The following is an 18,405-nucleotide window of genomic DNA, read 5'->3' on the forward strand; positions in this document are numbered from 1 at the left end:
ATCGACCATTTGATCCGATAATTTAGTGCTTACCTTCCACCACTCCGACATGCGAATTCCTTCTTCGTCTATCGTGCTGCTCAAAAATCGCAAATTTCAGCCAGAATTCCTAAGCTAGTGTTCAAACTCTATGTCATCGCCGCAGCAGGTTGTGCAGCAAAATGTCAATAAATAGACGTGTTCGTCTTCAAAGCTATCCCCTAATACGACAACGTTTTCTGACGAACAAAAACAGAGTTACCCTCGAAAGAGTAACACACTCGCATTGCCTGATTTTGTGATTATTTGTACTGCTCTCTCCAAGTCGCGTTTTTGAAGATTGGCTGTTCATTTTATGTGAACGTTTGAAGAGATTGCGTTCTACATTTATTTTTTACACAGTTATCGTTGTTTAGTGGAAACGGTGAGTGAAAAACTGTTAACTCTCTACACATTTAGTAATGTCGGTTCATGTCATGCGCTATTTGCATCGCTCATCAAATATGGATCGACTGAAAAAAATTTACCATGTCCTTTAGGAACGCAATAAATAAAAAAATGCTAGATTTACATGTTGTAGCTCCCCATTAGCCACCAAGCTACTGTTCTCGCGTTTTGCGAGAAAATCGTTTACGGGGCATGCAGCTAAAAGGTTTGTCAATGTTGATAAAGCTAGAATCAACAGGCCGACCAGAGGGAGAAGTGTCGAAAAGTCGGTTATGTACTCGACCTTTGTGTTCCAATTTCAACACAGATAGATGTAGACACTGCTTCAGTATTGCTTTCCGGCAAACAGCGTAGCCTATTTCTTTTATTATGTAACCTTACATCGGTATCAAGTACAAGGAAGTCGCATTGACGATGTTCAAACTGTTAACTGCCACTAGTGTCACGATGTGTCCTTTTTCGATTACAATAAAATTTTTGTTGCTGCACAAAGGGCACATATCTTCAACTGATTAGCACTGGTAATCTAAGGGGGTGAGTTTGCAGAAGGAAGCAAGCACGTTGCAGCAAAATTTTCATGTCTTAGGGTTGAGGAAGTTCGCTTAGAGAAGCGCAGGCTGGCTGACATTGACAGGATCATTGCGCCAGCGCAGCGAACAGCGCGACAAGCGATTGTGACGGCACGAAGCCGTCCCCTCCAACAAGCTTCAGCGATGACGTTAAAGAAAGGGGGAAGGGGGGTCAAGTTGCGACACGCAATGCCGTGCGAGCGGAACGTGGCAGTGACATTTGGTCAAAGGTACGCGATCAGATTGAGGCACGCACAAACGCAGAACATAAGAAGGCAGCGTCACTCAAGGTACACGTAGTGTGGAAGCTTCTTGTTACACGACTGTGCGGCTGCTCTTGGCCTAAAGACACATGACAGTTTTGCAATCTCCGTATTTTTTAAATTTTGCTGTGTGCACACGTAGGCATGGCGTGGAGTGGCGCAAGTACTAAACTTCAGAGGCGAAAAGACAAGAAATAAAGTAGGCGCGTTCGGAAGTGTCAAGACTGACTGGGTGTTTTTTGTACTGGCCAAGGACACTCGCAAGAGAGCGCTTGGGTATATAACCAAATTCACCGGGGCAAACAATCTATGTCTACTTAGCCGTCTCTTGCCCGAACCTTTGCGCGAATCCTAGCTAGTTTGACTTTCTTCCCGTTTGTTTCTCGTAGAGAACAATTCAAGTCGCCAAGAAGATGAAGGTGTTGCTTCTGTGTGGAGTCATCCTGGCCGGAGCTTTATTTGCTGAGGCTGCTGGTGGAAGCGAGCTGTGCTGTGAGATGCTTGCCTCTTATTATTATTCTTCCCATTCAGTTTATTATTATTACTGTAATTACGTGTCTGTAACTAGATATCTGGGCGAATGCGTTCGAGTTTGCCCCGAGTTTCTGAAAAGTGAGTTACTATGCCTCATCGGCAGACACTCATGGCGTTTTGTTTTCGTCTGACGAGTTTTTTTTTTCAGTTCATTTCCGAGATCGTCCAGGAGATGACTTCTGCGAAACAAAGAGCAAAATTAAATGGGGTGGTAGGCTTGAGCGTTTACCCGATTTGAAAGACATTAACCTTCGTGATAATAGGTTGCAAAGTGAACGAGCTTTTTAATTTCTTAGCTTATAAGCAAACGTCTTTCATGAACGAATGCAACATTTTGTACCTGTGAGTATAGCATTCATAAGCACAATTTGCTTCACAGTCCTTCATTTATTACGTCCATGTGCTCACATAGATATTGTCACGTAGTAGTGATGGTGAAGAAAACAGTCGCAAAACTGTAAATGACTAAGCTGACATTTTTTTGGGCGATCCTGTGCTCACAAGAATAAGTTACGTTCGAAACACAACGATAGCGGCGAACACAGTCGGTGATCGTGGAAAATCTGATCAACGGATCAAGCGCGTCGGCTTTTATACATGAGTCATCGAAGGCCCCAGAGTAATTGCTGGTGCCCGCGAGTTTTCCAGAAAGTACTACACAATTCGCGTCGCGCATTCATGCAATTAGATTAGACAAGGTATGTTGACAACAGACAGCGGATAGAACCATCGATAACATTCGAGAAACTTCCGATACATGCAGGCCCATTTTGCGTTGAGCGATAATATTTGTTAGGCGGTGAAACGCGATCACCCGAGAAAGATAAACAAGCACATGTGTCAATATTGTAAAACCATCGGAATATCACCCATGCACCAAGCTCGTCTCTTCAGTGTGTCTCATGTTGACACAGTCTTATGTTACCTAAAGCCCCTAAATCTTCCAAAAGTAGCGCCATTCTTAGATCTTGCCGCCACCGCACTCGCCCCGGCATTTCCTCCTCGCCGCCTCCGGTCGCCTCAGCCTCCTCCGCTCCCCCATTGGGCAATCCGTGTCACGTGGAAGCACGCGTTGCGCTTTTGTATATTTTTCTCTTTCCAGCGCACTCTGACCGCCATTCTCGGACCTGTGCGTCGAAAGTGCTGTACGCGCAAATGGATCAAAAGTGTTAGGGACAAGAACTTCATTGTGACGGCGTGCTGCTGCGTTTTCAGTTGCCGCAACTGACAAGGCGTGGGCAAAAGGCTTTTTTTGTTTACCATCCAGTGAGCGCAAAAGCTTGCTGCACACTTGGTAATGCGCCGTCTGGTATCATCGCGTTGCAGCTTCCAAAAACGGTGTTATTAAGGCCAGTTACTAACTAATCAAAATCTCGCCTCAAGAACTTCTCCGCAGGGCTCGAATGAAGCTTTCCGCGGATTTCCTATGGTAGCGCGTTAGCCGTCGTCTGCTACGGCAGGCTCGACATGGGCGGCGCCACTGTCGAGATCGCGCTGGCCGCGCCGAGCGGTACCGTGGAACGGAGGAGGAGGGAAGTGGTTGGCGCTACATTTAGACATTGAGTGGCTTTAATGTTACCTGCTTAGTTGAAAACAAGATAGAGAGAGAGAGAGAAAACATTTAATTGAACCATCAAGGTCGTTGCTCTTGAGGTCGAAAACGATATAGCTCTGCATTTGGCACATGCCTTCGTTTAGTGTACAAGAAATGATAATGTCCAGTATGCTTGAAAGACTGCTCTCAGGAGGTGTTTTTTCGACATTTCTATCGACCTTCTATCGACACTTCTATCGACATCGGCACTTCTATTGGCATTAATATCATGTCGATGACATTAATGCCATTACCGTGCTCTTTGAAACAAACTAGAGTAAGCTTCAGGCCGTTATCGACGTCACGTACCTCAGTGTGCATGCTAGTATAATGGATATCATCTCATTACCTCCAATTTATGTTGTTTGTCTTCTCACCATTACACATTATACTTCCTCCCGTCTATCCTTTCTGACTCTCCTTAAACTCCTGCACTATGCCGGCATTATAACTGTTTTGGTGTTTCTAGGCTTCATATCTCTGTTTCGAGTAATACTGCTTACATGATTACATATCCTTCTGTTGTTTGAGGTAACTAGCTGTTACCAGTTGTTGTTTTTTAACCCTGCATCCGCTTGTATTATTCAAGAGTTAATTTCAGCATGAGGAATAATAATGCGAACTCTTTCTGCCGTGAACTAGTCGTACCTGTTGTTCGTACGCAAAACACAATAGCGTAGCGTATCCACAGCGTAGCGTATCATAATCATCATCATCAGATAATTTTTTATGTACACTGCAGGACGAAGGCCTCTTCCAGCGATCTAAAATTACCCCTCTCTTGCGCTAGCTGATTCCAACTTGTTCCTGTAAATTTCCTAATTTCATCACCCCACCAAATTTTCTGCTGTCATCGACTTTCTCTTAATGCCCATTCTGTAACTGGCCTGTAAATGGTCCACCGGTTATCTACTCTACGCATTACATACCATGCCCAGCTCCATTTTTTTTTCTTAAAGTCAACTAGAATTTCGGCTATTCCTGTTTGCTCTCTGATCCACACCGCTCTCTTCCTGTCTCTTAACGTTACTCCTAACGTTTTATTGCGAGAGCAAATATAATGGACACTCCAGGCACATTTCCGTCATCATCATCGTCGTCGCCGTCGGCAGTGGCGTTGTCGTGATGTTCCTTATAAAGTCCGAGTGTGATAACATGGTCACCGCGCGCCGTATGCTGTACGTGCGAGCTTGAGCCGATGATGGTGGCTGAATCTCGCACGTGCAAAGGGAGGGAGGAAAGCGGGGCCGTAGCGCGCTGTCTTTAATCGCGCGGAAGGCACCGGGGGAGGGGGGGGGGTGGCGTTCTACTCTGGCGGCGACTGCGTATGGCGAGGCCGCGTGGGCCCTATCTTGAATGCGATCTTTGATGAGGACAGAGTGCGCCGAGTGCTGATAACTTAGTGTGTGCTGTGTTCTCGCGGCTTAGTTTGCGTTTAAGCGAAAGACAGCTCGAAGGTCAATTCGTTTGCTGCTGCTGCCGCGCTCTCTCAGTATAGCGTTTTGACACCGATTGTGCGCGGTCATCAAGTGAAATGTGTGATGTTTGCTCGTGCACGCGTGACACCATGCTTGCTAATTTAGTTAGTAAGCGAATGTTTACAAGTTTATGGGGCTTATAAGACTATTATCGCAGTATAGCTGTCTACTAATTTGCTATCCCAAAATAGATGCTCCGCCTTTCGGGCGAAACTGCGACTTTTTTCGTTCCATCGCTTTGTGCGCGGTCCTTAACTTGTTCGTTCCAAAATAACTGCACTCGCTGTGTACTGCACTGAATGCCCCTGATATTTAAAACGTGGCTGTACGAACGGGTTCCTTGGCTGCATTAGAATTATTATGTTATGGGACAGGCCTGTCTTACTGTTCTTTCTTTCATTTTTTTTTTCATTGCTTCATAGCTTTGAGCAACGAAGATTTCAAGGTATTTTTGAAGTGCATGGGAGACCACGTCGACCCAGAGGTACGAATGACTCCTTCAGCCATTGATTCTTTTAAGTGAATGGAAGAATTGACAAATAAGCGTACAAAAAATAATAGACAATTTTCCCTCTCCTTTGCGTATCCGAGGCCATGTTCATTGATGTCGTATTGTTTAAACGACTTCTTTGACTATTACCATGTGCAGTTTTCTAAAGCGCGACTATCTACGCAGTTCAAGGCAACAGTAAAGGAGGTCATCGGCGACAAGACGGACAGTGTGTATGCCATTTTTAAGAAGCAGTGCGAGGCTCAAGTGGACTTCGTAAGTGCTTATTGCTCAAACTCGAGGGATCGTAATATTTTTGCTTGTTAACTTATATTCAGCTTCATTACAAAATGATACGCTTGGTGCTTGTTGATTTTCGTTTATGCGATGTGCGAATCATACCTGTGTGACAGATGCCGAAAGTGGTCATCTGTTTCTAGCCCCGGATTTGTTAGCATCAATACCACTGGTTCGATAAACAGCATCAACACCTCTGGAGTTGATCCTGATGCTGGTGTTGATGCTGACTATTCTGTTCATTATTCATGAGAAAAACAAACAAAAATAGCCTAATTGAAGCAACTCAGTTTACACTGAAGGCCTGTTCAGGTTGAAGCAATCCTTTTTTTTTATGTAAGAACGAACCATTGTTATTCGTACTAAATAATTTGTTATATAAGAAAGCTCCTGGGAACCGAACACAAACCCGTGAACAACCCTTGGGCTCAGTGTCATAAACAGGTGTGGAAAGCCAGGCACACTTTCACATAAAGAGTGCTGAAGCTACTATTTAATATCATAACCTGGGTATAATTATGTCCTCGTCTTTTAAGAGGGAAAGAGAGAAACGACGAGGGAAAGTTGGGGAGGGTAACCAAGGACGTGCCCAGTTGGCTGTCTTACACTTGGGGAGGAGGAAAGCGGGAAGAATAGATAAGAAGGAAAGAGAAGAAAAATAATGAAGGGTCAGTTATTGTGAAACCATTCGCAGAGGAATGTCCGCTGTCACAAGCGTTAGTACCGTCCAATAGCCTTCAAAAAGTGCAGAAGGGCTTTTGTGGCCTTTTGCATGCAAGAATGCATAGGTCATCGTCCCAAGATCTTTTCCTCCGAGGGCGCTCTATTATCTAACAGGCTGAGTATAGCTTGTAGAGCGCATCTTTGAACGTCAAAGGACGGGCACTAGCACAGAAGGTGCTCTATAGAGTCTCATCGCCCCCGCACAAATTGCACGCCGCACTTTCGGCCATTCCTATTAGGAATGAATATGCATTTGTAAATTTGAGGCCCAACCACGTGCGACACATAAAGTTGACTGGAGTGAATTATGCATTCTATGTTTGAGTTTTGTGGTATTTTCGGTGAAAGACCAATCAGATGGCAGGATGTGACGATGCGGTGACAAATATATTTTGCTGCAGAAGCTTTCAAAATCTTGAGTTTGAGAACTTGTGGCTCGTATTCACCAGTCGTTGTGCGTAACTACTCACCGCAGTAGCCCAGTGGCTATGACGTTGCGCTGTTGAGCTTAAAGTCGCAGGTTTGATTCCCGCCTCGACGGCCGTATTTTGTTGGGGGCGAAGGGCAAAAACACTCGTGTACTTATATTTCGGTGCATTTTAAAGAATTAAATCCAAGTCCCCCCTTATGGCGTGCCCCAAAATAAGATCATGAATTTGGCACGTAAAACCTCAGAATTAGGTTTTCATTTTATGCGTGAATAAAACGATGTAATAGTGGCTGGAGAGGACAGTGGTGTTATTCTGCCAGGGAAAAAAAGTAGTTGTAGTAAATTGTGCCGCCTACAATGGTACTGCCACAGAATGCCTAGTTAGATGTACTAATTTTACTCGAAATACATTTCTTTAACAAAATAATAATATTTGTTTTTATTCGCTGTGGCTAAACTTTGTTTGGGCAAGTTTTCTCATTTTTCTATTATGAATTTGATATGGAGCATGCACGAGAGGAACTACTTGTCCGCTATAAATATGACCAAATTTTTATTCTCTTGAGGATGGATTGTTTCCGGGTCCTATTTTTTCAAGCAGACCTTTCTGTCCTTCATTTCCTTCTCTCTTTTGACATTTTGTGCTTTGAGTAATTGTAGTGTTTCTGGCATCTTAGGTTGTGTGTTCTTTCTCTTGTGACGTCTTGTGTGTTCTGTGTTTGCGACATTTTATGATGTGTTTCTTATGCCTTATATTTCCACATTTCTCATGTGACAAGCAGTTGCCGACATGATACTCTGGTGCTTGCATCTCCTTGCTAATCATCTCAATAATAAACAAAAAACTAAGAAAACTGCGTGTCCTGCGTTATCAGGGAATGGCTTCGTCGATGAGGCAGAAGGCATAGGAGGTGTCATAAGGCACAGTCATTTATCTGGTAGCTTTCGTTTGAAGAGAAAGCAAGCGGTATTCATATCTTGCTTTTAGGATGCCCAGTGAAAGCATTAGAATTAACTCTATGTTTTCTCTCATTTAGGGCGCGCTGCTGACGACAGTGTTCTCGGTGAGTACATGCTATAGCACACGTCTGTTTTGCTCTAGAAGATGCTTTGCATAGGTCTAATGAATAGCCTTGAGTATTTAAGTCTTTCCAACTGAAACGTTACCGTCACTTTCATGTTTAAACAGCCACCATGACAATGCTAATCAATCAATCAATCAATCAATCAATCAATCAATCTGTGAAGCACTCAGTCAACTTTGTTATCGTGCCCAGGAACAACCTGCTGATCTTGGTACTGGCGCACGCGAGAATTGGTATAAAATACACAGCCGGTTATGAGTCCACCACATTTGGCTGGGTACAAGAAATATTTTCATTATATAACATAAAGCGTTCAAAAATAACATTGAGTGAAATTTCTGGAAGTATGGGCACGAAGCATATGGTAAGTGTTACACAGAACAAGGCGCGGATATCAATAAACAGAAACATCAACAAACAGAAATAAAAAGTACACATGTTATACGACCATATAATAACAACAACAAGAATAAACCTTTATTTGTCGATTACGGCTTGGCACCACCTACACAAAACTTATCTTGCAAAGACATGGGTATGTGAAATTTCCCAGTCTTATTGTGGCTTTGTTGACGAAGAACCGTATCACCTTCCTCTAGTATGTCTACATTATGACACATAAAGACACCGACTTAATTTGTATTGAATGATAGACCATATATTACTCAGTTTAAAGAAATTACTGGGCCCGTGGTCAACAAGACTCATGCAAAAGTCCCGCTTAAATTGCGTTAAAGAAATTTTTTTAACAGAGTGTCATTGTTGGGCGTTTATAACGCATATATATATGCTTGATTATAAGTGCGTTCATCATTTATACTGGCGCTGTGTATGTGTGATTTATTGGGGGTCCCATTCTCGTTTTGAGCAGTTGTTATAATTTCGCTATGTTATGCCATATTATTCGCAGTGCTGCTTCGATAGTTCCTTTGTAATGTCATTGTGTTGTTTTGACTGCTGTGTGATAACGTTGTTCTGTGTGCATTAAATGTTTATCGTATCTTTCTACTGCCAAAATATTTTAAAAAAGCACGGCTGTCTTTATGGCATTACAAACTTTTTTTTTGTTATTGACATGATAGAAGGAGGTGCCGGCGCACAAGTACGGTACCGGCTACTTCTCGGTTCTACAATACGTAGTAAAGTTTATATATATATATATATATATATATATACATATACATACATATACCTTAAACAGAGAAATAAATCGCATAAGTCAGGCTAAAATAAAAAAACAAGCACTATAAAAATATGAAAGTACAAAATAAGAGTATGAAAGCCAACATTAAATCATACAACGTGTATCATCGACAGTGCTAAATGCAAGGTGTGGAAAATGAACTCGGAAGTACACCGAGACGAACATAATAATTATTGTATGTTTGTTTCAAATTGGATTGCGGAGCGATCCACTACTACCATGCTATCGTGCAGAAAGCGTTGAATGCTGACTGACAGGTGTTTTATGTACGCGAAGTTACACATGCTTTCTTTCTGTTTTTTTCAGGATCGAGTAGCTGGTTCTGTCAGAAGCGCCTACGCTCATTGCAAGCCAGTGCAAAGTTGAAGTGCTTCTCCATAACCAACGAAACCGAAGACAAAGAATTCGGCAGTCCACATGGTGGAGTCATTGTCGCGCAAATAAAACAGGCACAAAAAACACAATACCGGACACCATGAGGTGCTATGCCTTTTAGCCGCCATTTATTCCATAATAAGAAGAAAAATGCTAATACTCTTCAAAAAATTACTCTTGAGTACGCTTCGCTCTATGGCTCTCCTAAACCACAAACGTAACACATCATGCTTATTTAACAGTACTTTTCATCTTTAATTTCAAGCACGAAAGAAGCAATTTCGCCGTCGCCGTTGCCGTCGCCGTCGCCGTGAGGTTCCGTATGACGTCAATGGAGATGAAATCGTCGCCGCGCGCCGCCGAACGCTGTATGTGCGAGTGAAAGGGCGCGAGGGACGCGCGCTTTCACGGGGAGTGAACGCACGGCGGAGAACAAACGCGCGTTCTGTGCCGTGCTCCATTAATGGCTGCAGAAGTAGGCGTCTCTTTCCTCCTTTACAATCACCATATATGTAGAGCAAACGCGCCTTCTTATGACGCACGAAAGGCCGTGGGGGGGGGGGGGGGGGGAAGGGAAGGGAGGCGACGTTTAGCTGCGGCACCAAGTGCCTATTTATATCAGAGGCTCCGGCAACAGTCACCAACGCCGCACGCATTTTGTGCGAACGCGGGCAAAACGCCGACGGCGTCGACAACAGTGCTGTGTGTTGCCGGTGCTGCTGCATGTCCAAGTTTGTACAGCGGATAAAACTACTATCCTTACTCCGTATAGCTCTCTACTAATTTGATGCTACTGCTATAGTCGGGTACAACTTTAGAAGCCAGCGACATTTGCTCCCTCAAAGGCGGATGCATACGAGCCTCCACCGATGGGCGCGCACTAAAGGCTTGCGTCATGAGCCGGATGGCCGGTGTCCCCGCTGGCGGAGAGCATGCAGCCCGCGGTTGAAGCCGGGGCGAGTCGCGTCAGCGGGACTATTTCTTTAGTCGCAGAGGAAATCGGCTGCTGCGCTTCGCTCATCTGGGCGAGGTCTCTCGTGTCTTCTTAAGTTGTACCCGACTGTTGTGTGATTCGTTCAAACCATTTCCGGAAATAGGAAGCTAATCTTATACCACAAGTTTTTTGTATATCTTTTTTTTTGCGTGCCGTGGAATGCGCCTGTGGAGTAGTAGTACATTAAGTCACAGCTGTGCAGTTTTTGTTCAACCCTAAGTAATGATCAGGCTTCCCTAAATTTTCTTTTATCTTATTTACGCTGCCGAGGCGTTGGAGAGTTAAATTAGGTTAATTCAGATTTGGCCGATGGGGCGTTATAAGTATTTAATGCAGCTTCACTCTGCGTGCAGAATTAATACGATTGAACAAGGATAGCGATTTTACACAGCTTTTCTTTAGAGGCTTGCCAGCTGCTACTGTGCAATGCCCACTGGCACATGATTAAGAATGTTAGTTTGAGAAGAAGGACCATATTACTGTCGGAATGCTGCAGCGTCCTCAGTTAAAATAATGGCTTCATTTGAGCTAACTGGCTTATTACAAGACTTCCGACCGAGCTGTGCAAACAGGGCTATCCTATATAGGTATACATGTTCCTATTAAAGCGAAGCTTTTTTTTCGTCTTGCCTCGACTTTTCCACTGCTGCTGCTGCTGTCTTGCATGCCGCGTAGAGGGGTGGTTCAGAGCCTGTATAATGTACATGGCAGGGACGCGGGTAGGGACGGGGGTAGGGACGAGCACTTTCCAGCGAGAACTTCGTGGACGTCGCCACAATTCCCTCTGGAACTCCCTGGCCGTCAACACAATGCCCTCTAGATGGTTGTAATTACGCGTTAGCACCGCACCTCTCCCCCGCAAAAGCATTGCGGAAGCTGCAGCGCTTACTTTTGAGGGGAGACAGTATGGTAGAAAGAGGAGACAGAGAATGCGTAAAGCCAACGCCCTGACCAAACGGCTGAACAATAGCCTTGCCACTATTCGCTCGTGGCAGCTTGCATACGTGGGAGGATCGCGGGAGAAGGGAAAGGCGCCGTCAGAAAGCGTGCTTTGTTTGAGGTCTCTTTTATAAAAGAAACGCTAATACTATAACATAACAACAGTTGCGGACAAACTGTGAAAATTTTAATTCAAGGTATGATACCGCACGTTTAATTCTGCCCTTCCGAAAAATAAACACCTTGCAAGTTTTTCCATGTGGACCACTGACGCAGGGCATGCAGACGCAAAGCCGCAGTAAAGCACGGCAGCGTCAAGACGACAACACGCAATCGGCTGTTTACCAAATCAACACTTGAGTCACAATGCGATGCGCCGTGTGAGAAAATGATAGTGCTAACTTTCTCGCAGGCTACGAACAATGGTGCAACAACGCCTCGAGCAAAAACGTCTCGCGGTATGTTCTGTATACTATACGTAGACACAAACCAGTGGTCTGCGCAAGGTAACATTTAACATCACATCACGACTGCCATAGGCCGTGAACATCACCGCAAAACATTGTCAATTAACGCAAATATCACCGAAAGCTTCGCTTTCAGCGATTAACACAGTGTGTGGGATCTGCATAAATTTTTGTTCATGTATTTTCGCGCAACTCCGTATGCAATCTCCACTATTTCAGTGACGTCATCTGGGTGACAGAAATACACCTAAGGAAGTATAATGGACCTTGAGAAACACTGCTGATCGATCCACCAAGCTTCTTGAAGCAAAGGTTAGCTGTACGAGAATTCTACCTGCATCCTTACGTGTACACTTTGAAATAATATCTGCACAAGAGCAAGGCATACTTGCGGTTCATTAACGGAGAAAGAAATTTAGTGCAACTGCTGGACCGTTTTACTGCTTGCATGCGAGCGTTGGAAGTAATGTGTGGCTGCTATAATTTAGACATAACGTTACAAAAAAAATATCGTTTTCAATATATATAGTACACGTGACTAAATTTAAAAGACTGTATAGCAGACAGCAGGTTTGCTGATCATAGCAAATGAATCGTCCGTGCTCAAGGCTTCAAAGACACAGCTGTGCTGTCTTACGTCATGGAAATTGCACGATCACCCGTGATAGTGAGACGCATTTGATCTGATCGTATAACCGTTCATCTATTCTTTATTTATTTTTTGACACACCCTAACCATGCTCTACACGTTCAAGATCAGAACCATCTCCGGTTAACTTGTCGACCTTTTCTTTTTTTTTTCGCTGCACCAAGCAACTAACTTTATGATCTATACTATATCACCTTAAATCAATCAAATAAGCCCGAAGTTGGCATTTCACCGATCGTACGGATTGTGGTGCACGAAAAAAGAAAATATTCAAGGTAATTTGCTTGCTGCCCGCGGGCATGTTCTCACAAAACCTATGAAGCGACTGGGGCGCAGAGCATAACGGCCAAGTAACCTTCAGAATTTTTCTTTAGAAATACTTCACTGCTTTGAGTTTTTATACCCTCGACAATATGTACTTACCCCTAACAGCACAAAAATAGGTCACTTGTCCCGAGTCTGCACCCAAACAAACGAGGTCTGCTGAAGAGCCGGACACCCTTTGATTCCCTGTCAATGACGGCCAGAGGGCTGTCATTTGCGGAGTTTGACATTATGCATAGTGTACAAGCTCCTTGAGTTTAAATCCTTCAAGGACACGTGAAACTTTCTCTTCGCATACTCCTAAAATTGTTCTTAGCTAGGAGATACAGAAAAGAAGACAGAGAAACGCGCCAAGCATTGCGAGTTGATAGGTATGTATTCAATTTAAATACGCAGCATAAAGACAGAAAAGCAAGATTTCAGCACTTCTCTTATTTATGTCATTTTTATTTACTAACTGAAATCTGTGTAAAAAGATCTCGCATGCAAGAGGCGCTAGCTACTCTGCCCTTCGACGTGCGGGAAGAAACGCACGTGCGCGTAATCACTAAAACAAAGCAATTTGCCGCTTAGGGAACACCGTGCGAACTGATTTGTAAATGTTGTACTCAATTGGCTTACACAGGTTTGAGCATTCACAAGGAAAAACTGTATTGGTGACTCTAAGTATAGGTAGCGCGCGCCCATCATTTTCGATACTGACATTTGGGCACCGGGTGTTGGCAAGATGGCGCTGCAAGCAAGGACGTCATAGCTCGGCGAGATTTTGCGACTCGCGGCACAAATTACAGCAGGCTCAAACAGCTCCGCTGGAAAGCGGTGTCTAGGCGCGGAATCTTGCGAAGCTATCGCATAGCTGGTATGGGGTTGCTAGGCAACGCAGTGACGTCATAGATCGGCAAGGTTTGGCAGCTCGCGGCACAAATTACGGCCGGCTTAAACAGCTCCGCTGTTAAAAAGAAAAGAAAATGACATTAACAGTTAACTAACTTACCACGTCCGCACGTAGTGAGCGTTATACAATACCATTGAGGCTATGGCTGCGGTTCCATCTGTCTTCACGGTGTCGCTGAGTCTGAAGGCATAGCAAATTAGGTAGGCCATATGCAACCTGGTATTTAGCATCACACTTAAGTATATACTGACATGAAACGTGGCCGACAAGGTAGGTACATTAAACCGTGATGGTGAGCCCCGTACTAAACGGCACCAACGCTATGAGATCTGAGAATCTCGCTGAGCTGAGAAAAATGAGCTTGTTATGAATTTGCGAAACTAGAAGAAACAATGGAAAGCATATGTGGACTTAACCACCTAAAAAAAAACGGCTAGGTCATGCATTTTTCGAATATCAAAACGAGACTATTTCAAGGAATTTCTTCTTTGCGTGACAAAAAGTAAGGAATACTCAAGAAAGCTATTCTATGGAAAAATGGACGACTGCAGTCTCAGGAATTCAATTATCTATCTCAATTGCTCCATAGGACAGACAAAGAAAACCCCTGTAGGGAAGTGCATTGGAAATTGATTAATTGCAGGGATAACTAAACGAACACTGCAATCTATATTCGTATCGGAAGCTCCCTGAGTTTTTGCGGTTGGCTATTGGGAACGTAAAATTTGAAAGCAACTTAAAAGATAGAAGTAAATGTGTCGCCGAAAACACGGTTTACTTCAGAGTTATGAAGACATCATGGGTAGAAGAAAGAAAAACTAGTGTCCTAGCATCGCCTGAAATGAGCAAAATGAATTCTTATCTTACCATTTCGCACTGCTCCAAAGCGTATCAATTTTTATATGGAACCGGATACTTAACAAAGGATGCTTTCTCGTACAATGAAGAAACGTCATCGCTAATCTCTTCTGAAAGTTACATAACCACTCTATTATAATAGAAATATAGTGCATCTACACCGGCTCATGCACATCTTCACAACCATAAATGGAAAGTTGGGAGAGATGCCACGTTTATGTCTACGAATGTTGCAGCGGATGCTGTGAAACATATGACCCATCTTTCCTTGTCGCAGACTTTTCCGACCTCCACGATATACCCATGAATTATGCGCCAAAGGTCTTCATGATGTGCACTTTAAAGCAAGAATTCTTAGCACACCGTGTGAGAGCCGGCAATGCGTGCTTTATCTGATTCTTAAACTTATCAGCACTGTACTAGGAGAAGTTGGCACTGGTTAATCAGGGTCCAATATCACACGGTGGTTTGCTCATTTACGACGAACGATTACCACTTATTGACTGCTGGGATCGGAGGCCGGATTCAAGGCCAGCCTTATAGCCTTCGCTCAAGGTATACGCGCGCATGCTTCCAAACGCGCCGCGCCGCCGATCAAGGTATGAGCGTGAACTACAGAACAAGTGATCAAAGCGCGCTGCCAACCTCGTCGACTCATCAGAGAGCAAGCGCAGGCAGCAACAACACGTGCAGTGGCGAGCCGAGAGCCAGCGTTCACGAGGCCTTCTAGCAAACGCTGGCCAGCGTCTCACCAAAGACGGTCGGCTTTGGTCGAAGCGGCCAACGGAGCGAAAACGCGAACGGCCGTAGCGGCTGGCGCCTCACCTTGAATCCGTTCGCAGCCGTCACCGCTGCCGAAAAAAGCCGCCGCTTATCAATGCGTTCCCTCACTCAGCACTCCCTCTCGCTGAGCGCAACCAATGAGCAGGTTGCGTTCAGCAACCGCGTGATGACCCGGACGAGGCCCTCAAGCAAAGGCGGGGGCGACCGGCCCGCCAACGCCGCGCCGCCGAAACGGATGAAGATCATAATAATAATCATAACAAACAAAACACATCATCACCAATTATAGACCCATCATAAGAAAGATTGCTTATCGCATCACCGTCGTGTATCATCTCCACAGGGCGGATGTGCCGTCAATTTGGTTTTAGTAATGCGATAAACATTATTTGGGAACTTCACGCACTTTTCGGTATGATGTCCGTATCTAAACTCTTTCCCGCCAACTTGGGTCACTGTCGGTGTGCCACTGGGTATGGGCCCGAATAAATAACTCGGGGCACTGGATAGATAGATAGATAGATAAACTTTAATTCAAATATAGTTTTGTCTTGCCCCAATGGGGCATCGCTAATGGTCGGGGCCCCTAGTCCAGGGCTCCGCTGGCTCTTGCCATCTTCTCTGCTCTCTGGATCAGCTTGAGCTGGTCGTCGAGGGCCGAGCTGGACAGCAGTGCCTCCCATTGCTCCCTCGTGGTGTTCGTGTCATGGTGTTCTATGTTGTGTAGCGTGCACTCCCACGTAATGTGGTATAGGGTTGGTGTGGCCCCACACCACGGGCATTCGTCCCTGTAGGCTGTGGGGTGCAGGCGATGTAATATGTGTAGGTTCGTGTAAGTGCCTGTCTGGAGCCTACGCCAGGCAGCGGCATCCTCCGTCTTTAGTATTCGATGGGGTGGGGGATATCGCAAGCGACTCCCTCTGTGGTAGTTCAGGATTGCTGAATACTCGGGGTCAACTGGGTCAGGGTCATCTGCAGTCGGCGTGATGAGTGCTCGGTTGTGTGCAAATTCTCGAGCTGCTCTGTCGGCATACAGGTTACCCGTGATGGCAGCGTGACCCGGTATCCAAATGATGGTTATGATGGTGTTGTCGTCAGTGTCCTCCTTAGGTATTTGGGCTAGGACTTGTGCCGCAGGTCTTGCGATTCTTCCCTGTAGGAAGTTGCGGCAGGCCTGCTGGGAGTCCGTGAGGATCGTCAGTGGTTTTTTTGCGTGTTGACCTTCGCGGATGGCTAACGCGATGGCCAGTTCTTCCGCTTCCGTGATCGTGCAGGGGCGGGTCGATGCACTGGAGGTGACGTGGCCTCGGCGGTCGCATACCACTGCCACTGCGCCCTTTTTATTCGTTCCGTACATAGCGGCGTCCGTAAAACGGGCCGTGGTATCGAACCTGAATGTTTTCTCTATGTATTGGGCCCTTGCTTTCCTCCTTCCGGAGTGTAGGTTAGGGTCCATGTTGCGTGGTATTGGGGCAATGTGATACCTGTCCTGGACGTGACGAGGTATCGTGCAGGTTTCTTGGGTTCGTGTTGTGGCTTTGAAGCCCAAAGTTTGTAGGACCTGCCGGCCCGTGTGAGTCCGCGCAAGTCTCTGTTGTTGTGAGACGTGAAGGGCTTCTGTGAGTTCGCTGAGGGTGTTGTGTAACCCCAGCGCCAATAATTTCTCAGTCGATGTACTCATCGGCAGGCGGAGAGCGGTCTTGAAAGCCATCCTCAAGAGCGTGTCGGCCTGTTTCGTCTCGGATTGTGTGAGATGGTAGTAGGGCAGGCTGTATGTGATTCTGCTCACCACCAGGCTTTTGACCAGTCGGAGTGTGTCCCCTTCCTTCATGCCTCTATTCTTCGATGTTACACGGGATATCATGCGTGATATCGCCTTGACACTGGTTTTGAGGAGCGTAAGGGTGTGTGTAGCACGCTGGTTAGACTGCAGCCACATGCCCAACACCCTGAGCAATGACGTTTCTGGTATGAGGCTCCCGTTGAGGTGTACCTCGATTTTTCGTGTTGGGTCTGTGGGGACTGTGTGGTTACCCCGGCCTCGCCAGACTCGTATGAGTTCAGATTTCTCGGGCGAGCATTGTAGTCCCCGTTGGCTGACGTATTCTTGGATGAGGTCAGCTGCAGTTTGCAGCCGTTCTTCTTTTTCAATAAGGGACCCTGTTGTGGTCCAGAGTGTTATGTCGTCTGCGTAGAAGGCGTGGCGGAGGCCTTCTACGTCCTGCAGTTTTCTTGCGAGGCCGATCATGGCGACATTGAAGAGCGTGGGTGAGATGACTGCTCCTTGTGGTGTGCCCTTGTTGGGAGGGTGGTATACTGCAGTCTGGATCTCCCCAATCTTCAGCTCTGCCGTGCGGTGGCTTAGGAAGCTCTGAACGTACTTGTACGTTCGCTCACCGCTATTGGTGTTGGCGAGCCCTTCTAGGATTCCTTGGTGGCTGACGTTGTCGAAAGCTCCTTTGATGTCGATTGCTAGGAGGGCATGTTCGCCGCTGCGGGGAACGTTGCTGAGGACTTCTTCCTTGATTTGCAGCAAAACGTCTTGTGTGGACAAGCCTCCGCGGAAACCAAACATGGTGTCTGGCAGGTGCTTGTTGTCTTCTAAGTGTCCCTGTAGTCTCTTGTGTATGATTTTCTCGTACACCTTGCCGAGGCAGGATGTGAGCGAGATTGGTCTCAGATTTTCAATTGCCAATTTCTTCCCCGGTTTGGGTATCATGATTATGCGTGCGTGTTTCCACATCGCCGGCACCGTACCTTGTTCCCAGTGTTGGTTGAGAAAGGCCGTGAGCGCGGAGATGGACTTGTCGCTAAGGTTTCTGATCATGGCGTTCGTGATACGGTCCGTGCCCGCCGCTGTGTTACGGGTGGTGGCTGCGATGGCCGCTCTCACCTCGTTTTCTGTGATGGGTTCGTCCAAAAGTGGGTTGGGTTGTCCCATGCATGGTGTTGTACATGGTTGCGTGGGAGCTGGATCTCCATAGCACTTGTTCTTGATGGCGTCGATGAGGTCTTGTTGGCTGCCTGG

General features: G+C 45.7%; 2 protein-coding genes across 2 annotated transcripts in view; both read left to right on the forward strand.

Moving 5' to 3' along the window:
* Positions 1 to 18,405, forward strand: part of LOC119436783 (uncharacterized) — a 147,216-nt gene that overhangs the window by 112,742 nt on the left and 16,069 nt on the right. The gene's annotated exons all lie outside the window — the stretch shown is intronic.
* Positions 1,577 to 9,559, forward strand: LOC119436788 (uncharacterized). Its single transcript, XM_037703779.2, has 5 exons — positions 1,577 to 1,750; positions 5,287 to 5,348; positions 5,541 to 5,630; positions 7,842 to 7,868; positions 9,400 to 9,559. Exons 1-5 carry the CDS (start codon positions 1,672 to 1,674, stop codon positions 9,457 to 9,459), a joined length of 318 nt encoding a protein of 105 aa, XP_037559707.1. The 5' UTR covers positions 1,577 to 1,671; the 3' UTR covers positions 9,460 to 9,559.

This window comes from Dermacentor silvarum, chromosome 1 (assembly GCF_013339745.2).
Source record: "Dermacentor silvarum isolate Dsil-2018 chromosome 1, BIME_Dsil_1.4, whole genome shotgun sequence".
In the NCBI taxonomy this organism is placed as follows: Eukaryota; Metazoa; Arthropoda; class Arachnida; order Ixodida; family Ixodidae; genus Dermacentor; species Dermacentor silvarum.